General features: G+C 44.9%; 1 protein-coding gene across 1 annotated transcript; it reads right to left on the reverse strand.

Annotated features, from left to right (window-relative positions):
• Window positions 1-228: 228 nt before the first annotated feature.
• On the reverse strand, window positions 229-23,870 carry LOC115192787 (tripartite motif-containing protein 16-like). The gene is made up of 6 exons (XM_029751642.1): window positions 23,021-23,870; window positions 22,493-22,588; window positions 6,790-7,023; window positions 3,955-4,114; window positions 3,770-3,829; window positions 229-846 (listed from the first exon to the last, which is right to left on the reverse strand). Exons 1-6 carry the CDS (start codon window positions 23,600-23,602, stop codon window positions 338-340), a joined length of 1,641 nt encoding a protein of 546 aa, XP_029607502.1. The 5' UTR covers window positions 23,603-23,870; the 3' UTR covers window positions 229-337.
• Window positions 23,871-24,447: the final 577 nt, after the last annotated feature.

Below are 24,447 nucleotides of genomic sequence, written 5' to 3' on the forward strand. Positions count from 1 at the left end.
GCATGACTAGTATCTATGTGGACCCTACTGCAGTTTAACCAGCTCAGCTATAGACTGCACCATCATGACTAGTATCTATGTGGACCCTACTACAGTTTAACCAGCTCAGCTATAGACTACACCAGCATGACTAGTATCTATGTGGACCCTACTACAGTTTAACCAGCTCAGCTATAGACTACACCAGCATGACTAGTATCTATGTGGACCCTACTACAGTTTAACCAGCTCAGCTATAGACTACACCAGCATGACTAGTATCTATGTGGACCCTACTACAGCTTAACCAGCTCAGCTATAGACTACACCAGCATGACTAGTATCTATGTGGACCCTACTACAGCTTAACCAGCTCAGCTGTACCAGAGAGACAAAACCCAGGATAGAGAGGCTGAGTGAATGTGGTCTGGACTCTGTGGAGGAGGGTCATTGTGTCAGAGACACTGTAGAAGGACAGAGTACCTGCCTTGTGATCCAGGTACACTCCTACTCTGGAGGACTGAGGGCCTGATACTTTAGTCACAACATTATTATGTCTGAAATAATAACTACCACTACACCACTGTAAACTCCAGGACTTGTTAATTAATCCAAACGCATTACCTCTCTCTGTTATCCTGATGTCTTTATATGAGACTGCTGTATCAACATAACCACTCCACTCCACTTCCCAGTAACAGCATCCAGACAGACCCTCTCTACACAGAACCTGGTAGTAGTTGGTGAATCTGTCTGGATGGTCAGGATATGGTTGGTCTTGGAGTGTATAGGTCACCTTTCTGTTCCCTTCAGACAGAGAGAGGCGTGTGTGTGCTGTGTTTGGGTCCAGTGTGAGCTGACAGGAATCTGGGAGAAGAGCAGAGCAGAGACCAATGAGGGGAGTTAGAACAGTAAGTTAAGTCAGATACTGTATCTACCCTGTTGTCATGACTGTCCTGATCAGGTCAGGTTACAGGAGACCACAACCCTACAGATTATCTCTCAGCCCCAACAGAGGAGGAGAGATCTAGGGGTATGAAGATGTGGGGTTTTTATTACCCCTCACGCCCATGGTAAATCTTAGGCTACAGACAAAATTCCTTTGTCCTCTCACTATGGAGAACCAGCCTGTCGCGTTTGTCATATTGATGGGACCAAAATGCAGCGGGAATGTGTATACTCATCTTCTTTTATTTCGAAGGAAATGTGAACACTAAAGAAAATAACAAACAATGACGAAGGCAGTCCTGTAAGGCAACACGCTATTCATGGAACAACTACCCACAAACACAGTGACAAAACCCCCTACTTAAATATGACCTCCAATTAGAAGCAACGAAGAACAGCTGCTTCTAATTGAAGGCCAACCAAAAACCCTGTACATAGAAATAGACAAAATAGACACAGACATAGAAATATACTAACATAGAACATTGCCAAAAAAAAACGAAACACAGTAAATAAACACCCCCTGCCACGCCCTGACCAAACTACAATAACAAACAACGTGACAGTAACCCCCCAAAGGTGCAGACCCCGGATGCACCTCAAACAAAAAAACACAAAAAGAACCCCCCCCAAAAAAATAATCCCAAACCAAAGGGAGGGAAGGGAGGGTGGCCACCGTCACCGACGGTTCTTGTGCAACACCCCCCCCTTCCCAATCCTCCCCCCTACGGAGGTGGCTCAGGAGCGGGACGCAGACTGGCTCACCCCACTTTGGTGGCGCCGCTAGAGCGAGGTCCCTCGCCGCCGACCCCGGACTGGGGACCCTCGCGGCGGGTGACTCTGGCTGCGCCGGACTGGCAGTCGACTCTGGCTGCGCCGGACTGGCGGGCAACTCTGGCTGCGCCTGACTGGCGGGCGACTCTGGCTGCGCCGGACTGGCGGGCGACTCTGGCTGCGCCGGACTGGCGGGCGACTCTGGCTGCGCCGGACTGGAGGACGACTCTGGCTGCGCCGGACTGGAGGGCGACTCTGGCAGCTCCGGACTGGACAGGCGTACTAAAGGCCTAGTGCGTGGGGCTGGCTTTGGAGGCGCCATACTAGGGACACGCACCTCAAGGCTAGTGCGAGGAGCAGGAACAGGACGTACTGGACTGGGCTGATGCACTACAAGCCTGGTGCGTGGGGCTGGCTTTGGAGGCGCCAGACTAGGGACACGCACCACAGGGCTAGTGCGAGGAGCAGGAACAGGGTAAACCGGACCCTGAAGACGTATTGGAGGTCTGGAGCGTACAGCCTGCACAACCCTTCCTGGCTGAGTGCTTAATATAGCCTGGCCACGCTGAGGAGCTTCCATCGATCGCACCGGCCTTTGAATGCTTCTTCGCAATACAGTGCGCATTTCCGCATAGCTCGATGCCTTCTTCATTCGTCGCTCCCCATAATAAGCACAGGGAGTTGGTTCAAGGGACTTTGGAACAATGGTTTCCGTCAGCCACAATGGTGGTCTGTTTTGTTTTGTTATTAAAGGTTAATAGATGACGTTATTACGTAAACATTGTAACTTTAAGAGTTTTCTTAGTATATGCTTGATGTTTATACATTGTACTTTGTGTGGAAAATGTCCAAATCAAAGAGAATGTCTTGGTAAAGATGAAATGTGAAGTTAGTTGTCTAAAATTGGATTTGAGTAAAATCTAGACCTTCAGCCTCTTAACTTGGTATGCCCAGAGAATTGCCCTAAAGGTGGTTACGCCTTTAGAGTTAAGAATTAACATAACAGACTAAGTGACCCAAGCTGCAGCCGAGGTCTGAATAGTCAACGAACCCAAAACGCAACACAAGGTTGAAGACATAGAAATATTTTTCTACCCATGTTACGGCTAAGTAGTTGTGTCTAAGCAGGTGAGTTCAAGCCGGACCACCTAGCCTCCACTCTCCATCGAATCGTGGTATCTACGCAGTTTCATTCCTACGCTGTGAGCTCTGAGCTACAGACCTGTCTGTCCTCAGAAGACCCCTTCCAGAGCCAGGGCGAGGAATCAGACCACTAAGCCAAAAGGACACTGACATCGTGAGGACAACCAGAGAGTTGTGCTGGAGAAGTGCGTCATTGAGAAGCCTAAACAAGCCACGCGGAGCTTCCCATCTGAGACCTCCAACACGTAATTACATAATTATATTCTGACCCATAAGAGCGGCAGTTCGGGGCAAGGCTAGGGTTAAAATAATCATAGCTGACAAATGAACCCAAATGTATATTTCTCTCGTGTACTTTCTCTTTTTCTCTCTCTTTCAAATGCCCATTTTGGGTAACACGTGCCATAGTGTGTTGGCCCATTATACTAAGTTCTAATCAATAGCCTAGACTGTGTTTTGTATATGTGTATCTTTTATCATCATTTTAGCTTTCTAGTAAATAAATAATCAACTAAGATTCCCGGATTATGCGACGTTCAGAATGAGATTGTAGAGGAAACTGATTAATTAGCGACTGTTGTAAAATCAATATTCTGATATTCTTTGAGTTAATTTGGGAAATAGAAACTCAATAAAACTAATTTTCCCATGGTGCCCCGGGTTAAAAAGTTAATAATTGCTTGATTCATTTAATCACGCAATTAGAAACCTTTAATCATTGGATGAGCAACAGTCGTCACAACTAATACAACGTCACGACACTGTCTTTGATTAGAGCACAGCAGAGACCAAATCAGAGAAATATGAGGAGTCAGATAGATACCCAGGCTTTGATTAGATCTACTATTGCTATATATTTCTAGAGGGATTGTTAGGAGTGTCAGTAAAAAGAGACTGTTAGTTACTTCACAATAAAGAGACTCACATTGTAACAACTGTTCTCTGGTCTTGGGCTCTGGAGGCAGTACCACATCCAATATATTCACTACAGACACACAAACACATTGACAGATAGAGGGAATGTTATCATCATACCATATTCCACATGTATATGACTAGTAGGGAAATTTCAATGGTCTAAAGTTGATGTTGTTATTATTTTCAACACACCTATAGTGGAGATCTTGGTCCATTCTCCTTTAAGGAAGTCTTCTAGTTTCTCTCTCAGTTCAGACACAGTCTTACTCACATCTCCAAAGTACTGAAGAGGACGGACAACGATGCTGGGTAAGTCTGAAGACACACTGATACTGGAGAGAGACTGATAACTCTGGAGAGAGAGAGAGACAGAGGGAGAGAGAGAGAGAGAGAGAGAGAGGGAGAGAGAGGGGGGACAGAGAGAGAGGCACAGAGAGAAAGAGAGAGAGAGAGAGATAAAGAGAGAGAGAGAGAGAGCGAGAAAGAGATAGAGATAGAGACAGAAAGACAGAGAGAGACACAGAGAGAGCGAGAGAGAGAGATACAGAGAGAGCGAGAGAGAGAGACACAGAGAGAGAGGGGGACAGAGAGAGAGGGACAGAGACAGAGACAGAGGGGGACAGAGAGAGAGGGGGGGACAGAGAGAGAGAGGGGAAGAGGGAGAGAGAGGGAGAGAGAGAGGGAGAGAGAGGGACAGAGAGAGAGCGACAGAGAGAGAGCGAGAGAGGGACAGAGAGAGAGAGAGGAGGACAGTGTGCGAGAGGGGGACAGCGACAGAGAGGGACAGAGAGAGACAGAGGGGGACAGAGGGAGAGAGAGAGACAGAGGGGGACAGAGAGAGAGAGGGGACAGAGAGAGAGGGGGACAGAAGGAGAGACAGAGGGGGGGACAGAGAGGGGGCAGAGGGAGAGACAGAGAGGGGGACAGAGAGAAAGGGACAGAGAGAGAGGGACAGAGACAGAGAGGGACATAGACAGAGAGAGAGGGGAACAGAGAGTGACAGAGACATAGCAAGAGGGGGACAGAGAGAGAGGGTGACAGAGAGGGGGATAGAGAGGGGGACAGAAGAAGAGACAGAAGGAGAAGGAGAGAGACAGAGAGAGAGACAGAGAGAGAGGGGGACAGAGAGAGAGAGAGAAAGGGAGAGAGAGAGAGAGAGAGAGAAAGGGACAGAGAGAGAGAGAGAGAGAAAGGGACAGAGAGAGAGAGAGAGAAAGGGACAGAGAGAGAGAGAGGGACAGAGAAAGACAGAGGGACAGAGAGAGAGAGAGAAAGGGACAGAGAGAGAGAGAGGGACAGAGAAAGACAGAGGGACAGAGGGACAGAGAGAGACAGAGCGAGAAGGAGGGGGACAGAGACAGAGAGAGAGACAGCGAGGGGGAGAGAGAGGGAGAGAGAGAGGGGGACAGAGACAGAGAGAGAGACAGAGAGGGGGACAGAGAGGGAGACAGAGAGGGGGACAGAGACAGAGAGACAGAGAGGGGGAGAGAGAGAGAGACAGAGAGGGGGACAGAGAGAGAGTGACAGAGAGAGATCGAGAGAGGGACAGAGATAGAGAGAGGGGACAGAGAGAGTGACAGAGAGAGAGCGAGAGAGGGACAGAGAGAGAGAGGGGGACAGAGAGAGAGCGGGGGACAGAGAGCGAGAGGGGGACAGAGAGAGACAGAGGGACAGAGAGAAACAGAGGGACATAGAAAGACAGAGAGAGAAAGAGGGGGACAGAGAGACAGAGAAAGACAGAGGGTGACAGAGGGACAGAGAGGGGGACAGAGAGAGAGAGAGAAAAAGGGACAGAGACAGAGAGAGAAAGGGACAGAGACAGAGACAGACAGGAACAGAGACAGCGAGGGACAGAGACAGAGAGAGACAGAGACAGAGAGGGATGAGAGAGAGAGAGAGAGGGGGACAGAGAGAGAGAAAGGGACAGAGGATAGGGAGAGAGAGAGAGATATGGACATAGGGAGAGAGAGAGAAAGGGACAGAGACAGAGAGGGACAGAGACAGAGAGGAACAGGGACAGAGAGAGAGCGAGAGAGAAAGAGAGAAAGAGATAAAGAGAGAAAGAGAGAGCGAGAAAGGGACAGAGAGAGAGAGAGAGAGAGAGAGAGGGAAGAGAGAGAGAGAGAGAAAAGGACAGAGAGAGAGAGAGAGAGAGAGAAAGGGACAGAGAGAGAGAGGGACAGAGAGAGTGAGGGACAGAGAGAGAGAGAGGGACAGAGACAGAGAGGGACGGGGGACAGAAGGGGGCAGAGAGAGACGGGGACAGAGAGAGAGGGGGACAGAGAGAGAGAGAGGGGGACAGAGAGAGAGGGGGACAGAGATAAACAGAGGGACATAGAAAGACAGAGAGAGAAAGAGGGGGACAGAGAGACAGAGAAAGAAGGTGACAGAGGGACAGAGAGGGGGACAGAGAGAGAGAGAGAGAAAAAGGGACAGAGACAGAGAGAGAAAGGGACAGAGACAGCGAGGGACAGAGACAGAGAGAGACAGAGACAGAGAGGGATGAGAGAGAGAGAGGGGGACAGAGAGAGAGAAAGGGACAGAGGATAGGGAGAGAGAGAGAGAGATATGGACATAGGGAGAGAGAGAGAAAGGGACAGAGACAGAGAGGGACAGAGACAGAGAGGAACAGGGACAGAGAGAGAGCGAGAGAGAAAGAGAGAAAGAGATAAAGAGAGAAAGAGAGAGCGAGAAAGGGACAGAGAGAGAGAGAGAGAAAAGGACAGAGAGACAGAGAGAGAGAGAGAGAAAGGGACAGAGAGAGAGAGGGACAGAGAGAGTGAGGGACAGAGAGAGAGAGAGGGACAGAGACAGAGAGGGACGGGGGACAGAAGGGGGCAGAGAGAGACAGGGGGACAGAAAGAGAGAGGGGGACAGAGAGAGAGAGGGGGACAGAGAGAGAGATAGAGAGAGAAGGGGAGAGAAACACAGAGAGCAGGAGAGAGGGACAGGACAACATAATGATTGAGATGAATAGTTTCACATTAAGTTAATTTCATATCACATGTAACAAGACAGTTTACTTACCTGTAGGAAATGGATGTGATCCTCTGTGTGTGAGAGCTGCTCCAGCTCAGTGCTTCTCTTCCTCAGCTCAGCTATCTCCTGCTTCAGTTGCTTCAGGAGTCCTTCAGCTTGACTAACCTGAGTCTTCACTTGGGCTCTGATCAGCTCCTTCACCTCAGAGCTCCTTCTCTCAATGGAGCGGATCAGCTCAGTAAAGATCTTCTCACTGTCCTCCACTGCTGCCTGTGCAGAGCGCTGTTAAGAGAGACAGAGAGAGAGAGACAGAGAGAGAGAGAGACAGAGAGAGAGAGAGATGGAGAGAGACTGACTTGTCATCCTCATTACACTAACCCCCCCCCCCTCCTAAAAACACATTGCGTGCCACCACAACCTCCACACCATCACATTATACAGTACAATACACCATCCAGCACCACATTCCAACCGTACATCCAACCCCTCCTCTCCAGCCGTACAGACAGCCCCCCTGAGCCCCCATACCTCCTGAAACATCTCCACACTGTTGATCATTTTGTGAAACTCAAACTCAACCCTAAGGCGTCAACAGTAATGGCATTACCCTGGCAACACAGAAAAAACATGATGAACAGTCTGTCATTGCGGAAAACGGACAGCCCTCCCCAACTCCCAGGTCAACCTGAGCCAACCAGCTATTGGTGTCCAGGGCTCCACGTAATACCCTCCACTGGATGACCCCTGACTTTTCCAGCACTGGGAGCTTATAGAGCACCCTCCACCTATACCCTGCCATGCTCTCAGCCCCCACAACCCCCTGCCACTGATGCCCCTTCCCTCCCGCTAAGCCCACCTCCGTACGGTACAGTAGCCTCTGTGCTGCTTTGAGTCAGAACGCTGCCACCCTGCTCTCCAGGTCCACCAAACCCAGTGATCAGTGGTTCCTCCCATACCCACGGCCCAGGCACCACACCCCCTTCTCATGTGGGTCTCAGCAGCTGCCGGGCCCTCAGTACTGCAGCATAGAAATCAGAGACCCCTGCTGCATTGAGTCTCTCCGGCCGCATGATGAAGAGCTGCTGATCCTGCCACAAACCCAATTCCATTTTCCCTAAATGGCACCAAAAAATGTCTACCTTTTTATTTTACCACTAAAACCTGTTTTTAGGACAAAACTGGAAAGAATATATATAATAATAATAATAACAACTGGTGTAGAAAGTAAACATCCGCACCTCGATGGTGCCAAGTGTGTTTATGTCTGCATTACCAGTGTCGTGTCTTTGGCTATGCCGGATTAAGTGATATGACATGCTAATTTATAAAATTATTTCTCTGTAATTAATATTACCTGATTAAGCTAATCATGTAAATGTAATTAACTAGAAAGTCGGGGCACCACAGAAGAACGTTTATAGAGCTGTTATCTTCTGAATAAACTCTTAAAATACTTAGTAATATTTTACATCGATAGCAGTCAATCTTATCTTATTTTCAATCTCATCATGAAAGTTATAAATTCTTGGTTATCTTCACGAACCCTGGCTAACAAGTTGAATCAGCAATACAAAATTGGGTTTAATTATTTATTTACTAAATACCTAACTAATCACACAGAATTACAAATACACAGAATTCATATGATGTCATACAGAACACGTCCTAGTGGACTGAGCCTGTATCATGGCTGGTTACACAAAGGAAAAGGGGGTTGGGCTTGAATGAAAGAGCGGGAAGATTTAGGAACACAGAAACAGCAGCTATGCTATCGTAAATACATTATCTTATGCATTCTAAATTACCGCCCATTTGGAAAAGGAAAATGCAATAAATATTTACTCTGAGCTGCGCTTCGGTAGATTGGTCGTAGATGCTGGCCGTGGTTGGCCAACAGATCTTCCTGTTGTGTAGTGGAAGAATGTCAATGGTGGTGGTATCTTCGTCTGGTTGTTAGACTGGATCCGTCGTCCGTCCTTTCCTAGCCCACGTTAGCAGCGGCTAACTCAACGGCTAGGAAGTATCACTTCTGTAGTGAATAAGCTCAAAGTTCATACCAGTTCATACCATAGCTCACGCCGAGGTTGGCTTAGTTCTGTCCTTGATATGGTTTAGTTAACATGTCTGTCCTTATAACGTCGAGGCTGCAGACCTCTCGTACTGGAACACGGAATGTCTTTTCGTCAAAGACTTATATAGTGGAGAGGGGAAAGGAGGGGTTTCATCGTTTATAACCCCATGTCTCTTCACAGGGTTGGCCACTGATCGGCAGGGCACTTTCCCTATGAAAACCCAATTCTCTCATTTGGAAGCTAAAATTACATTTAATCTCCTAACAAACAATTTCAATATCAAACATTTCAATTGCATAACAATTCCATGTGACTCTGATAACTAGAGGGTGTATACTTTCTCCGGTACAGTTTATGTTGTCCTGCCATCAATCATAATGTCTCAGATAACAATGAACTGACATACATACTCATTACGTTATCAAGCATATTTCCAACTGGTTTTATTAACAAAAGATGGTTCCTTTCCCCATTTGTTTGATGTTCCCAGACTCTCTATATTTAACACAGGCTATTCCAGTCCTTCTGTAGGGTCAGAGAGAGAGGGGAAGGGAGAAGGTATTTATGGGGGGGTCATAAACCTTACCCACAGGCCAACGTCATGACAGTCCCCCCATGTTGGGTTCAATCTTGCGATTAACCTGCATGTTGTAAACCAACATAAAAATGAACGTGGGTTGTCCTGGTTGTGGATCATCGTTGTGGTCCCCATCTGGCGGTCGACCCGGGTAGGGTGTCTGCAAATGAAGAAGAAGTCCGCTCCAAGGCTGTGCAGCGGATGTCCAGTTGGTGGTTGCTATTGCAGTCCCCCCTCTGGTGGTCGACCCGGGTAGGGTCTCTGCAAATGAAGATGTCCGTTCCATGACTCGGCAGCGGATGTCCGGATTGGGATCGCCGTTCCGGACCCGTCGTCTGGTCGTCCAGACTGGAATATCTGGGCAGTAACTTAGGCAGAGGTTAACAATGCACACACACTCATGAAATATATAATTACATTTCCTCCCAAATGAGCGGCGTTGTGGCACTAACTGATGGTTGTATGGGGGAGTTGTTTATGGCTCTATCACTTTCTATGTGCCAAAGAAAATGAAACAAAATTAATGAAAGCATAAACAAAACAAAATAGTTATGCCACCTTAATCATCTAATTGGACTGTATTCTATCTACGTCCATGGTCTTGGCAAAATGACCCTATCATGGCATTGTCTAATGTCATATCTAGGACTTTCCTAATTTGCGGGGTGGCGCTTAGGGTACTATCCTAAGTTGACAACTATATGATAAGTCTACAGCTGTGAGGCACTAGTTTTGGGCAGTCTACAGGATGACCTATGGACTTCTGGTTAGAAAACTGGTGAGTGCTGTAGAGTCAAAGGCCTAGAAGTAAATGTTCAACTTTACTAAGGCTGGTATTTTGTTTGGACCCTTAAGTGATCCTAGCATAAATCCTAATTGGATGTTCCGTTGTGCATGTGCGTTTATGCTTACACAATCGCGCATGTCAAGGGAAGATAACCAAGTATCCTGGCAGATTACAACTTGTTCAGAATGAGTCTGACGTAGTCAGGTAATTTTCAGGTCAATGCCTGGAGGTCAGTCAGAATTGGTGTCAAGGGAGTCTGTAGTAGTTTTCTACAAGTCACGGTGTCTTCCACTATTGTAGTGGCGGTAGGTATGAAGTCTATTTCATAGCTATGTTATCCACGGAGGAGCTAACCTCACGACGGAAGTACTCTAAGTATTAGACCAGTCGTACGTGGTGTGATCATGGTTCATGACTTCTAATAACTTTTCTCCTGAACGGAGGGTTCTATTTATTAGTGGCATGTGTTAACCATTGGAGGAGTGCAATGGAGATTCCCTTCCCCGTGTTGCACTCTGAGTGACTCCTATGTCGCTATTATCAATAGCAATTTAACTTGTGAGGTTACTAATCCTCTTACTGAGTGTTGCTGGACTGACTGTGGTATTGGTACTGGTATTCAAGGGGTCCAGTTGTCCTACCGATTTATTCTGAAATATTATCTACCGGAACACATGATTGGAGCATATTACTAGTTGTATTGTAGTTGAACCTACACATGGCAAGGAATGATTATTGTTGCCATTTGTTTTGGAGGTGGACAAGTCCACTGGACTTCCTTTACGACCAGTGTGGTACACCTCAGTACTATCTTAGATGTGTTCTAAGATAATCCCCGTCTAGGGGCCTGTCTGCTCCTCACTGTTCTCATAGGGGAGTTTACAACTAGATTTGATTTATGCTCTGGCGGCCTCGTACGGTGTTGTCCGTTGCCTCGACCCCCCCACCGGCCTCGATGAGGCTCATCATGGGTCTGGGCTACTATTCCCCCCCTTTGTGTCTCGGGACCCCCCCACCAGCGGGTGGTGTTGGTGTCCGAGGCGCAAACGAGAAGGTCGGACCCTATGTACGAGTTGTCAGTGGCCGCGTTATTATGAGAATGGCTGTAACCTTTCAACCAAATCTCCTGGTGTTTGTGCTTCAACACCCTCAGTGGCTGTCGAGGTCTGTCAGTCACCACCGCGTCCGCGTGTGGCAACCTCTTCAGTACCTGCAGACTGAGACGAGGATATCGGTCTGTGATATCGCAAAGTGTTTCACCAATGGGAGTCATCGGGTCAGTTGCTAGACTGACGCCATTAGTGTCATTGTAAGGGGTGACAGTCCCCAACAAAGCAGAAGGTGTATCATCGGAAGCAGAGTGTACTCTGCACATCAAAGTGTCCGAAGGGCCAGAGAAGTTCATCTCAACTACCGTATTGCACGACTGCAAGAAGGAGGGAAGTTGCTCATTCACAGAGACAGCTGGCTCGAAATCATGAAAAGAATGGTCAATCAGATTGGCTGATGGAATGTGTCGAGATATCGTAATATCTCCTTGGATCGGATTCTGCACCAAGAGGTTTCTACACGTCTTTTTCCCAAGGGGTGCTTTTGACAGATACCCCTCGTGAAGGACTGCGTTGCAGCTAGCGTTAGGGGAAGACAGTGTGGTCAGTGGAGAAGGCACTGTGGCCTGTGACCATACCTGGTTGGTTTTCCAATCCATCAATGGGAGTAACCGATCCATCAAGTCTGCTCCAAGTAGCAGGGTTACAGTTTCGAGGCTGGTAACATACACAGGATGAACGAGCGATACGTCCTGGAAGTGTAGTTTCAGCATGACTCTCAATGTGAGAGGCGAGGTAGTCTGAGTGACCCCTCGAAGTGTAGTGTCGCATCGTTCCACTTTTAACCAACGTTTAGTTGGCTTCAAAGCCCTTTTGAGATCATCAAACAATGTTTGAGAGATGAGTGATATTGTCGCACCCGAATCAATTAGCGCATGACAAGCAAAGCAGTCCTCCAGGACTGTTTCCAGGTATGGCCGTTTAGATTCGTGGTTAGTGGACATATTCCCCACAAAGTGGAGTGGTCGTTCGCAACGACGTGATGTGCCATGTCTGTTCAAGATGGAAGCAGATTGACTTTTCCGATTTTGAGTGGGCTTGGCTTTAACTAAGCGTTTGACCTTTACCTTCGCAACTTTTGTATCGGAGTCTATAGACCGAGCCCGGGGGCTTGTTTCTTGATCAAGCGGGCCCTGGATAGGGTCTTGAATGAGAGCGGGAGAAATTTGAACTTTAACGTCCTTGCTATGGGTGTTAATGTCTGCGGACCTGGTGTCCGGTAATTCCCCGTCTAGTCCTTGTGACTTATCTTTTACCCTTTTCTCAAATTGTTCTCGCTTTAGTTCTTCCCGTAGTGGGACTTCTGGAGAACATTGGTCTACGTTTTGATCGTCCTTCAACCCTTTGTTACCCTTGTGTTCTGACACTTTGTGTAGGTTGGGTACAGGAACATAGCGAACAGGTCGATTGTAGCGGTAGTCGTTTTGAAGGCGACGTACTTTACAGTTATTTCGACCGCGGCGGTTATTGGAATCATGGTTTCGTGGTAGAAACTGTTGTTGTGCGTCAGCTCTCGACGCTCCAATACCTGATAATGCACCCTCTAACTGGAGTGAGTGCTCCTGGTCTAACTTCAAAACCGAGTGGTCAGGGCTCTTAGCATTGCGAGCTTTTGATGCCTCAAAAGCTGTGCTTGCAAGCTCTCTGAGTTGTAAGATAGGCAAGCCAACGTGGGCTGCAGGGCCCAAGTAGGTAATGAAGGTGGGATACATGTTCGACAGAAACATTTGTTTGAATGGTAACAGCTCTTCCATTCCTGTTTCTGTGAGTAGGCCAAAGTAAGCTGAACGAAGCCTATGATAGAAAGCTTGTGGGTGTTCGTTTCGAGCTTGTTTGACCGTGTTAGCCAGTGAGCTATCGTGTTTGTGAGTCGCAGAACCACTGAATTCTAATTTCAAAGCTGTGGCAAGTTTAGCGTAGTCATTTAGCACGTGTTGCTGTTGTAGGCGAATGAACCTCGTCACGTGTCTATTCGACGTTCGCTTCAACAGGTAAACCCTGTCAGAACCCGTGGCGTTCGGGTAGCCATCCAACGCGTCCTCTATGTCAGCTAGGAACGTCTCAGTATCGTTTGGCTGATCTGGAACGGGGTCAAAGGTGGGGAAATTCTTGACGAGTTTGTCAAGGTATTCCGCGCCAAGCGGGCGGAGAGGGTTGGCTTCATCCTGTGGAGAAATTGGGGCCGAAAGGCCAAGAGGAGAAGCCAAGCTTTGGCTTTGTTGGCCAAGAGGCTCCATATTACTCAGTGCCGAATGGCCAAGAGGAGAAGACTGAGGGACACATGATGGATGCAATGTCTGAAACCTATCGTCTTCACTCCTTTGAGTACCGGACTCCGGTTGCTTGGATGGGTAGTCATGCTGTAGAGCGTGACCATTCTGGATTTCCTCCAGATGGTACCTAAGGGTGGTCTTCTGCTGCATTGCAGAGTCCACTTGAGCGCTTAGAGTACCAATTTTGGACACGTGAGTGTCACACCTGCTCCTTTCGGTCTCCAACTTATCTGTCATGGTTTGCAGATAGAGGTCTCGAGTACGGAGCGAGAGATTCAGTGATGAGATTTCCTCTGCTTGCTTAGAAATCAATATTTCCATCCTCATCACCTGAGTTCTCTCATCATTCATTTGGTCAGCAACTTCAATAAGTTCTGCTGATTTATCATCCAACTTTGTCACTGTGTTCATTAACTGATCGTCTTAGGTCTGCAGCGCTTTGAGGAGTACGGTGTTATTTTGAGTAACATTCAACAAAACAGCATGCATGTTGTCCAGTTGAGCGCTCCTGTTTGTAGATAACTCTTCAGATTTATCTAGTTTGGCGTGGACATCATCGTATTTAGTTTTAGCTAAATCGAGTTGTTCCTGTAGCCTATGATTTTGTTGAAGAGCTTGTGCTTGTTCATCGTCATAAGTATTTGCAATTACTTTTAATTGTTCCGATTTCAAACGCAGTTCCTCGACTAGCAGAATGTTTTCATTTCCTGCTTTTGTCAATAGTTGCTCAGTTCTCTCCACCTGTGCCCTCATGTTAGCCATGTCTTGCACGTGCTTCAGCTGTGCACTGTGGTATTGGATCGATGCCAACCTTTGATGGCGATACATAAGTGCTAAAGTGGAGAGAACCGTCACAAAGCCTGTGTTTGATGGTTGATTTTGGACAGCGTTCGCAATTTCGGCTGATTTTTCACTAATGGCATAATTAGGGTTGGTATCGCTGCTGAGGTCAGAGATCAATCCTTTTATGGGTGGAGGTTCACTAATTAGTGGAGGAGTGGTGACCACCTCCTTTGGTAGCTTGCACATTATTAGAAAAATTTAGAGGAAAAATGTTCCTATTTTATTCAATGTTTGGGTTGGAATTCATTGGAAGCTGCAAAGACCAGTTTAATCTATTTATAGATGTTGACGAACCATCAGTACTGTACCAGTAATGTGGAGTTGGATGTGAATGAATTTGCAAAAGCAAATTGAATGAATTAATCAATGCCAATGATTAATCCTACCTGGGTAGGCTATCTGGGTATTAAACTTGAGTTAACCTGAGATTGCTTCATCCAGGTTAATCTGGGAAGTTTAAAAGTGTCTCATTTGATTGCAAGAACATTAAGGTATGTTCAACAATTTAACTTATTAAATTGAATGAGATGATAATCCGTGCCATCTCCAGTGATTGGATATCATAAGTGTAAACAGTAGATTAAATGTTGGGAACACTTCCCACTATGGTACACTTCTTCCTTGGGCCGAAGCCACATGGGATTCCCGCTGGGGCGGGACTTCTGTCAGTACTGGATTACTGAATGAAAAAAACAAATTTTACTGATTGATCAATTTTAATGATAAATCAAACCTGTATAGGCTATTTGGGATTTAAACTTTAATTAACCTGAGAGGTTTATTCATCTAGGTTAATGTGGAAAAAAGATTACAATGTCTCATTTAGAAAACTCATCAATTTGGATAATTTTTTTTTTAAAAGATCCACTTGAGAATGTAAATCTGGCAATTTCACTTATTAGTTCAACTGAATAAGACATCGATATCCGTCTGGATATCATGAGTAACGACTTGAGTGTCACCTGACTAATTATTTGAAGGAAAGTACTGGTGACTCTCATAGGGGAGTCTGCTGGCACACATTGAAATCAACGGAAGTACCCAGGGCAGGACTTTCGTTCCGCAAGTCGGATGAATTACAATGTGGCACAAACAAAATGGCTGTTTTCCCTTTTGTTAGCTTAGCATCTCGAGCAAGCTAATGCTACTTGATGCCTGAGAAATGCTCACATAGGATTCCCTTGGCAAGGGAAAGGTTTTACTTATAACGTATTATGTTCAAAACCTTTTCGCCGATATTTGACGATGTTTTAACCGGAACTCGCGGTAAACAACAAAATGCACCGTGGTCTCCTCGCATCGAAACGCGAGACAGACAGAGAGATACTTATAAACTGGTCAAGCTAATCTCTCCTAAATTTCAATCGGCTGGGTCTTTGTCCTCGCTCGAGAAATTAATAATGACCTAGCCAACACGCGTCTGAAACGCGCGAGGCAGAAATAGCCCAGCGTTTGGCCAAACGCGCTATTTATCAGATAGCTTTATCAGCCCTCATACAGAACTGTATAGGGTATGCTACCCACTGACTACCTCAGAGCACAACACTGAGGCGATTCTCCAGAACACACGCACCAATAATTCCGATCTACAATTCCCATAATGTATATAATCAACTTGGTATATTATGTAATCTGCTTTTCAATTTTATATAGGCTGAATCAAAATGAAAGCTTCATCCTATTTTAGATTCCTCGCACGGGGGCTCCATTATGTCGTGTCTTTGGCTATGCCGGATTAAGTGATATGACATGCTAATTTATAAAATTATTTCTCTGTAATTAATATTACCTGATTAAGCTAATCATGTAAATGTAATTAACTAGAAAGTCGGGGCACCACAGAAGAACGTTTATAGAGCTGTTATCTTCTGAATAAACTCTTAAAATACTTAGTAATATTTTACATCGATAGCAGTCAATCTTATCTTATTTTCAATCTCATCATGAAAGTTATAAATTCTTGGTTATCTTCACGAACCCTGGCTAACAAGTTGAATCAGCAATACAAAATTGGGTTTAATTATTTATTTACTAAATACCTAACTAATCACACAGAATTACAAATACACAGAATTCATATGATGTCATACAGAACACGTCCTAGTGGACTGAGCCTGTATCATGGCTGGTTACACAAAGGAAAAGGGGGTTGGGCTTGAATGAAAGAGCGGGAAGATTTAGGAACACAGAAACAGCAGCTATGCTATCGTAAATACATTATCTTATGCATTCTAAATTACCGCCCATTTGGAAAAGGAAAATGCAATAAATATTTACTCTGAGCTGCGCTTCGGTAGATTGGTCGTAGATGCTGGCCGTGGTTGGCCAACAGATCTTCCTGTTGTGTAGTGGAAGAATGTCAATGGTGGTGGTATCTTCGTCTGGTTGTTAGACTGGATCCGTCGTCCGTCCTTTCCTAGCCCACGTTAGCAGCGGCTAACTCAACGGCTAGGAAGTATCACTTCTGTAGTGAATAAGCTCAAAGTTCATACCAGTTCATACCATAGCTCACGCCGAGGTTGGCTTAGTTCTGTCCTTGATATGGTTTAGTTAACATGTCTGTCCTTATAACGTCGAGGCTGCAGACCTCTCGTACTGGAACACGGAATGTCTTTTCGTCAAAGACTTATATAGTGGAGAGGGGAAAGGAGGGGTTTCATCGTTTATAACCCCATGTCTCTTCACAGGGTTGGCCACTGATCGGCAGGGCACTTTCCCTATGAAAACCCAATTCTCTCATTTGGAAGCTAAAATTACATTTAATCTCCTAACAAACAATTTCAATATCAAACATTTCAATTGCATAACAATTCCATGTGACTCTGATAACTAGAGGGTGTATACTTTCTCCGGTACAGTTTATGTTGTCCTGCCATCAATCATAATGTCTCAGATAACAATGAACTGACATACATACTCATTACGTTATCAAGCATATTTCCAACTGGTTTTATTAACAAAAGATGGTTCCTTTCCCCATTTGTTTGATGTTCCCAGACTCTCTATATTTAACACAGGCTATTCCAGTCCTTCAGTAGGGTCAGAGAGAGAGGGGAAGGGAGAAGGTATTTATGGGGGGGTCATAAACCTTACCCACAGGCCAACGTCATGACACCAGGAAGTAGGAAAAACATGCAACTTCTGACTATCTCTGGTCTAGCGATCAATGACAGCAGAGGACGCTGCCCAACCTTATGTCATTAGAAAGAGGAGATTATCCTGATTAAAATGGTGTTTGACATGAATAAATCTAAATTTACACATTGTGAGATATTTAGTGAAATAAACAGACATACCTGTTTTTCCCCTTTAGAAAACAGTGGGACGACCTCAGAGTTTCAGGAGTACATTTGTTTTTAAATTACCAGCAATTGGTAACAGCATTGTCCGCTGCCCAAACTTACATCATTAGAAATAATAGGTTATCCTGATTAAAATGTTGTAGAACTTCAAACCATTAAAATAAATACATCTATTAGAGATAATTGGAGAAATAGACAGACATGTCCCCATTTCCCCAAAACAATGGCAGTGTTTTATTTAACCAGCTTACCATTTATCTACCACCATTTGACTTGTGTTTAACATTTAGTGGTTTGTAATCTAGTGGTTAAGAGTGTTAGGCAGTAACTGAAAGGTGGCTGGTTCGAATCCCCGAGCAAACTAGGTGAAGAATCTGTCAATTGCATTTTTTAGGGAGATTTAGGCACTTAACCCTTGTGGCTCTGGATAAGAGTGTCTGATAAATGACTCACATGTAAACGGCCTCTGTGAAAGGGTGGCAGGTAGCCTAGTGGTTAGAGCCTTCCACAAGCTTCCCACAATAAGTTGGGTGAATTTTGGCCAATTCCTCCTGACAGAGCTGGTGTAACTGAGTCAGGTTTGTAGGCCTCCTTGCTCGCACACACTTTTTAAGTTCTGCCCACACATTTTCTATAGGATTGAGGTCAGGGCTTTGTGATGGCCACTCCAATACCCTGACTTTCTTGTCCTTAAGCCATTTTGCCACAACTTTGGAACTATGCTTGGGGTCATTGTCCATTTAGAAGACCCATTTGCGACCAAGCTTTAACTTCCTGACTGATGTCTTGAGATGTTGCTTCAATATATCCACATAATTTTCCTCCCTCATGATGCCATCTATTTCGTGACGTGCACCAGTCCCTCCTGCAGCAAAGCCCCCCCACAACATGATGCTTCCACCCCTGTGCTTCACGGTTGGGATGGTGTTCTTCGGCTTGCAAGCCTCCCCCTTTTTTCTCCGAACATAATGATGGTCATTATGGCCAAACAGTTCTATTTTTGTTTCATCAGACCAGAGGACATTTCTCCAAAAAGTACGATCTTTGTTCCCATGTGCAGTTGCAAACCGTTGTCTGGCTTTTTTATGGCGGTTTGGAGCAGTGGCTTCTTCCTTACTGAGCGGCCTTTCAGGTTATGTCGATATAGGACTTGTTTCACTGTGGATATAGATACTTTTGCACCTGTTGCCTCCAGCATCTTCACATGGTCCTCTGCTGTTGTTCTGGCATTGATTTGCTTTTTTCGCACCAAAGTACATTCATCTCTAGGAAACAGAACGCGTCTCCTTCTGAGTGGTATGACAGCTGCGTGGTCCCATGGTGTTAATACTTGCGTACTATTGTTGTTACAGATGAACATGGTACCTTCAGGCATTTGGAAATTGCTCCCAAGGATGAACCAGACTTGTGGAATGTCTACAAATTTATTTCTGAGATCTTGGCTGATTTCTTTTGATTTTCCCATGATGTCAAGCAAAGTGTCATGTCCTGACCAGTAAAGGGGTTATTTGTTATTGTAGTTTGGTCAGGACGTGGCAGGGGGTGTTTGTTTAATGTCTTTCGGGGTTTTTTGGTTAATGTTCTATGTTAGTATATTTCTATGTTCGTTCTAGGTTTTCTATTTCTATGTTTAGTTTATTGGGTTGACCTTCAATTGGAGGCAGCTGTTCCTCGTTGCCTCTAATTGAAGGTCCTATTTAATAGGGGTGTTTTTTCATTTTTTTTTGTGGGTAGTTGTTCCTGGTATAGTGTTGTACCTTACAGGACTGTTAGCGTCTTTGTCATTGTTTGTTATTTTGTTTTCCTGTGTTCCCGTTTTCTTCACAATAAACAAGATGATGAGTTTACACATTCCCGCTGCGCCTTGGTCCCATCCTTATGGCGAACGTGACACAAAGAGGCACTGAGTTTGAAGGTAGGCCTTGAAATACATCCACAGGTACACCTCCAATTGACCCAAATGATGTCAATTAGCCTATCAGAATCTTCTAAAGCCATGACATAATTTTCTGGCATTTTCCAAGCTGTTTAAAGAAACAGTCAACTTAGTGTATGTAAACTTCTGACCCACTGGAATTGTGATACAGTGAATTATAAGTGCAATAATCTGTCTATGAACAATTGTTGGAAAAATTACTTGTGTCATGCACAAAGTAGACGTCCTAACCGACTTGCCAAAACTATAGTTTGTTAACAAGAAATTTGTGGAGTGGTTGAAAAACGAGTTTTAATGACTCCAACCTAAGTAAACTTCCGACTTCAACTGTATCTGCACATCACATTCAGGAAGGTAAACACCTGCTCCTTTGTGCCCACTATCTGGGTCCTTGGATCCATCTGTGAAAAGAGTTAAAAAATCATAGCAACTTCTACCAATGGAATTGTCAACCAGTTTCCCTTTATCACTGACTTCTGACCCATCTTTCCTTTTCTCTACCAAGCTTAGATCAACAACAGGATCTGGGAGTAACCATGGAGGAACATCCCCTATCACCACAGAAGGGCCAACCTCCAACTCCCTCAAACCACTCTCATCAGCAAGCTTTCCAACTGTCCAACCAAAACCACTGCCTTGTCTACTAGTATATTCCCAACAGTCATCTAGAACAGTAGCAGTGGGATGCTCAACCTCACAGCCTTTCAACCCAATAAGACAATGACAATTTATTACGCCGTATATCCAAAGGCATCTCACCTGCCTCCACTAGTAAGACACATACAGATGTTGATTTAAATGCACCAATACATATCCTTAAAGCTATATACTGGATTCTGTCCAGCTTCTGAAGACAAGTCTTTGCTGCTGTTCCATAAACTATACACCCGTAATCAATTGTTGTCCTGATCAGAGCTTTATAAATATCCATCAACGATTGTCTGTCAGCACCCCATTCATAACCAGAGACCCACACAACCAACTACTGCGAAAGTGATGGAATGAGAGAGAGACATCGTTACAACACTGTACATAGACATAATATAACGTTTCTTCTTCTTTGGAGTTTAATGGCGGTTGGCATCCAATATGTTGCATTACCGCCCCCAACTGGACAGTAATATAAATCTATTTTACTTTGTGATACAAAAAATAAAACCCTTCCAACTAACCCTACAGTCATTAAAAACCCACTACTCCATTCCACTACTTTGACCCTATCTGCTCCTGCACCATGCCAACGACCTGGGAGGACGGGACACCACCACTCAACACACCCTGGAACTCTTCTGAAGTCATATCTCGTATGACAAAATACTTCTATGCAGCTGCCACCACAACATCTATTTTCTGTGATTTACGTTCCATTTCTGCGGTACAGTTGATAACCATTGCTATGAATGCTAAGAAGCCAACCTTACTGAAGCATATATCACTCGTTGGCCTATCCCTCTGTGCTGGTACAGATCTACTACACACAGGGATCCTCTCAGGATCCCTCACCCTTGACCCATCCTCCTCTACTTTCTTCACTGCCTCAGCATACGACACCTTCTGCACTACTCTGACTCTATCCACCTCAACCTGCCTCTCTCTCACCGGACACTTCTGATCCCCAGCAACATGGACACCCCTACAGTTGACACACACAACTTTATCCACCAAACTAAACAATCCTCTATCCCATGACCTCCTGCACACTTCCCACATCTTGGAATCTCCCTCCTACAAACTGCTGCAACATGACCATAAACGTTGCACCTGAAATAGCTCAGTGGATTCAACACAAAGACTCTAACAGGATAACTGATATATCCTAACATGACTTTGTCAGGTAAAGACTCAAAACTCAAAATGACTGACAGTGACTCCTCTGTTTCACCACGCTCACCACCGGGTCTGCGTCACACCAAACGGCAGGCATCGCAAACACCAGGAATCTTCAACTTCAATTGCTCCACCTCCACACTTAACACTACCCCAGAAATCAATCATTTCAATGGTGCCCTGTTCCTAAGAACAAAGGAAGAAACAGATCTTGACCCAAGTTGCGTGACACGGGGCACCCACTCCCTCTGGTCAGAAGAAACACAAACAAATATGACAAGTCCACTACAGGTTACCTTCACTGATTCAACTGCACCCAACTCCTTTCCCAACCACCCTGAAACCACAAATGGATCTGCCAAAAGATATGGATCCACTTTCTCCAAAAATGTAACTCCTACTGCACCAGATTCTTCTTTATCATGTCCATTGATGCCAGGTCCTGGTTCTGAGCTCTTCACCACACGTTCTACCTTACTTAACTCTCCCTCATTCATTTCCATTTCACCTCCAGAACTCAGTCTGGTGCACGACTCACTCTGTTTGCACTAGAAAATATAACATGTGAAAGTCTCTATTCCTTTGAAACTTTGTGAGTGTAATGTTTACTGTTCATTTCTGATTGTTTCTTTCACTTTTGTTTATTATCTATTTAACTTCCTTTGTCAACGTTCCTTTGTCAACGTAAACATATGTTTCCCAGAGAGAGAGTGAGCTCCATGTTAATGTACAGAGAACATGAGTTACTCATGGTTATGTGATGAGGTAGCCCAGTATGCGACTTCAAAATCAGTGTCACCCCACGGCCCAATAGGGAACGTCCTCTTGGTGTAATGGTCTAGATGTTGGTTTCTCCTGCAGTAAACCTGGGTTCATATCCTGTTGGTTACATTAAGCAGTCTATTCTCTGAAAGGAGTCCATACATAGGGGGGTCAGTGGGATTGAAGAGGGGCCCCTCTCCTCTCTCTCTCTGACTGGAGGAGAGAAGTGAAATGGTGTCTCCCCTCTGGTCAACAATACTCACCTTGAGAGACTTCACAGCCTGTTGGAGCTCCTTCAGCTCCTTCTCTCTCTCCTGGAATCTCTGCTGGACCTTCTGCTGACTCATCCCCAGCTGCCTCTGTGGAGAATCACTCTTCAATGAGCTATCAAACTTTATTAGTCCAGTAGATCAATAGTATAGTAATGTGACATAGGGATAGGGATTCAAATGTTGAGGAAGTCCCTTTCCAATATTATATTTTCAATGTTGCTATGTGAATGATTATAGTTTTTATGGTAGGCCTACATGTATCAAGGAGTTGAGACTGAACTTTGGACTCATTAAAGGCATGAGTCCAAAGTTCAGAATGATAGTGTTTGACTTTAGAAAATGGTGATACATTTGGAGAATCTGGGTTAACATATCTATCTACTCAAGGTTTGTGTTCATATTTGCTCTGCCCTGGATCGATTTCATTTGAATTATCTTATATTCAAACAGCCTTAGTTCCTACTGTTTCTTTAATTCTTTGTTTATCAGACAGTCACCAACAAGTTGTTCTGGTCGTACCTGTTTCTCAGTCCTCTCTGCTGCAGCTGACACTGTATCATGGCCTTTATGTTCCTCCATTGTACACTGATAACAGATACACTGCTGATCGGAATGACAGTAAACCTCTAGCAGTTTGTCATGATGAGAGCAGATCTTCTCCTGTAGTTGTGCGATGGCTTTGACCAGCTTGTGCTTCTTCAAAGCATGAGATTCATAGTGAGGTTGGAGGTGAGTCTCACAGTAAGAGGCCAGACACACCAGACAGGACATGAGGGCCTTCTGCTTCCTGGTCCCAGTGCAGAAATCACATGCCACATCTCCAGGTCCAGCATAGCACAGAGCAGGAGGGGGAGCAGCCTGGGTTCCTGTCTTCTTCAGTTTCTCCACCACTTCAGCCAGCACAATGTTTCTCTTCAGAACAGGCCTTGGGATAAAGGTCTGTCTGCACTGTGGACATCTGTAGACACCTTTCAGAACATCCTGATCCCAGCTTCCTTTAATACAGCCCATACAGTAACTGTGTCCACAGGCAGTAGTCACCGGATCCTTCAGTAGATCCAGACAGATGGAGCAACAGAACAGTGCCTTATTGTCTGCCATTTTGGTGCTCTCTCCAATAGGTCAAGCAATGCCAGTGTCAAAGATTACTTTCTGTTCAGTGTCAACGATGACTTTCTTTCATGGAACTCTACACCAGAGGACAGGGAGTGGCTTCCTACTTGACTGTGTACTCTGTATGTAGAGGGGGTGTGGTTTCTTTAATAAGGAAGTATGACAGAGTGTTGGGTAGTAGGCAGAGACAGTCAGTATTTATGTTACATATATTTGAAATACGTATTTTAATGACTTCTGAGTATTTTGTCTTTTGAATTACACTGGGTTGAACTATAAATGTGCCATAAATAGCAAATAGAAGTTCAAAACGTGTAATGTTCACATGAACTTAAGTTGATAAAAAGATATAACACATCATTAGGTGATAATATATGTATTATTGTGGATTTATAATCAGCTATAATGGGGCGGTCATTTTGGACTGGGAACACAGAATTAATTAACATGAAACGAACACAACAGGAGGGTTAAATGACTTTTGAGTATTTTTTCACTGGCCTGAACTACAATCCCATGTATTTTGTAACAGGATACTTTTGAGACCTGTAATTTGTAAAGACATGTTGTTGTTATTGTAAAATACAAAATATTTTTATAGGGGTTGGTCATTTTGTGGTCCCCTTTCATCCTGCAATGGTATCAGAAGTCTGAAGGCACTATGGTGTGATAAGAGTGTCTGATAAATAACAACATTGGTATCAGCAGTATGATAGTACTATGGTGTGAAAAGAGTGTCTGATAAATGACAACATTGGTATCAGCAGTATGATAGTACTATGGTGTGATAAGACTGTCTGCTAAATGACAACATTGGTATCAGAAGTCTGAAG

This window comes from Salmo trutta, chromosome 4 (genome assembly GCF_901001165.1).
Source record: "Salmo trutta chromosome 4, fSalTru1.1, whole genome shotgun sequence".
Lineage (NCBI taxonomy): Eukaryota > Metazoa > Chordata > Actinopteri > Salmoniformes > Salmonidae > Salmo > Salmo trutta.

Excerpts from the sequence above, each read along its gene's own strand:
- LOC115192787 (XM_029751642.1), bottom strand. The coding sequence starts at position 23,602 with ATGGCAGACAATAAGGCACTGTTCTGTTGCTCCATCTGTCTGGATCTA. Across the intron at positions 22,589-23,020 it reads CAGAGAGGACTGAGAAACAG|AGGCAGCTGGGGATGAGTCA; the intron begins GTACGACCAGAA and ends GATTCTCCACAG. Across the intron at positions 4,115-6,789 it reads ATCACATCCATTTCCTACAG|AGTTATCAGTCTCTCTCCAG; the intron begins GTAAGTAAACTG and ends CTCTCTCTCCAG.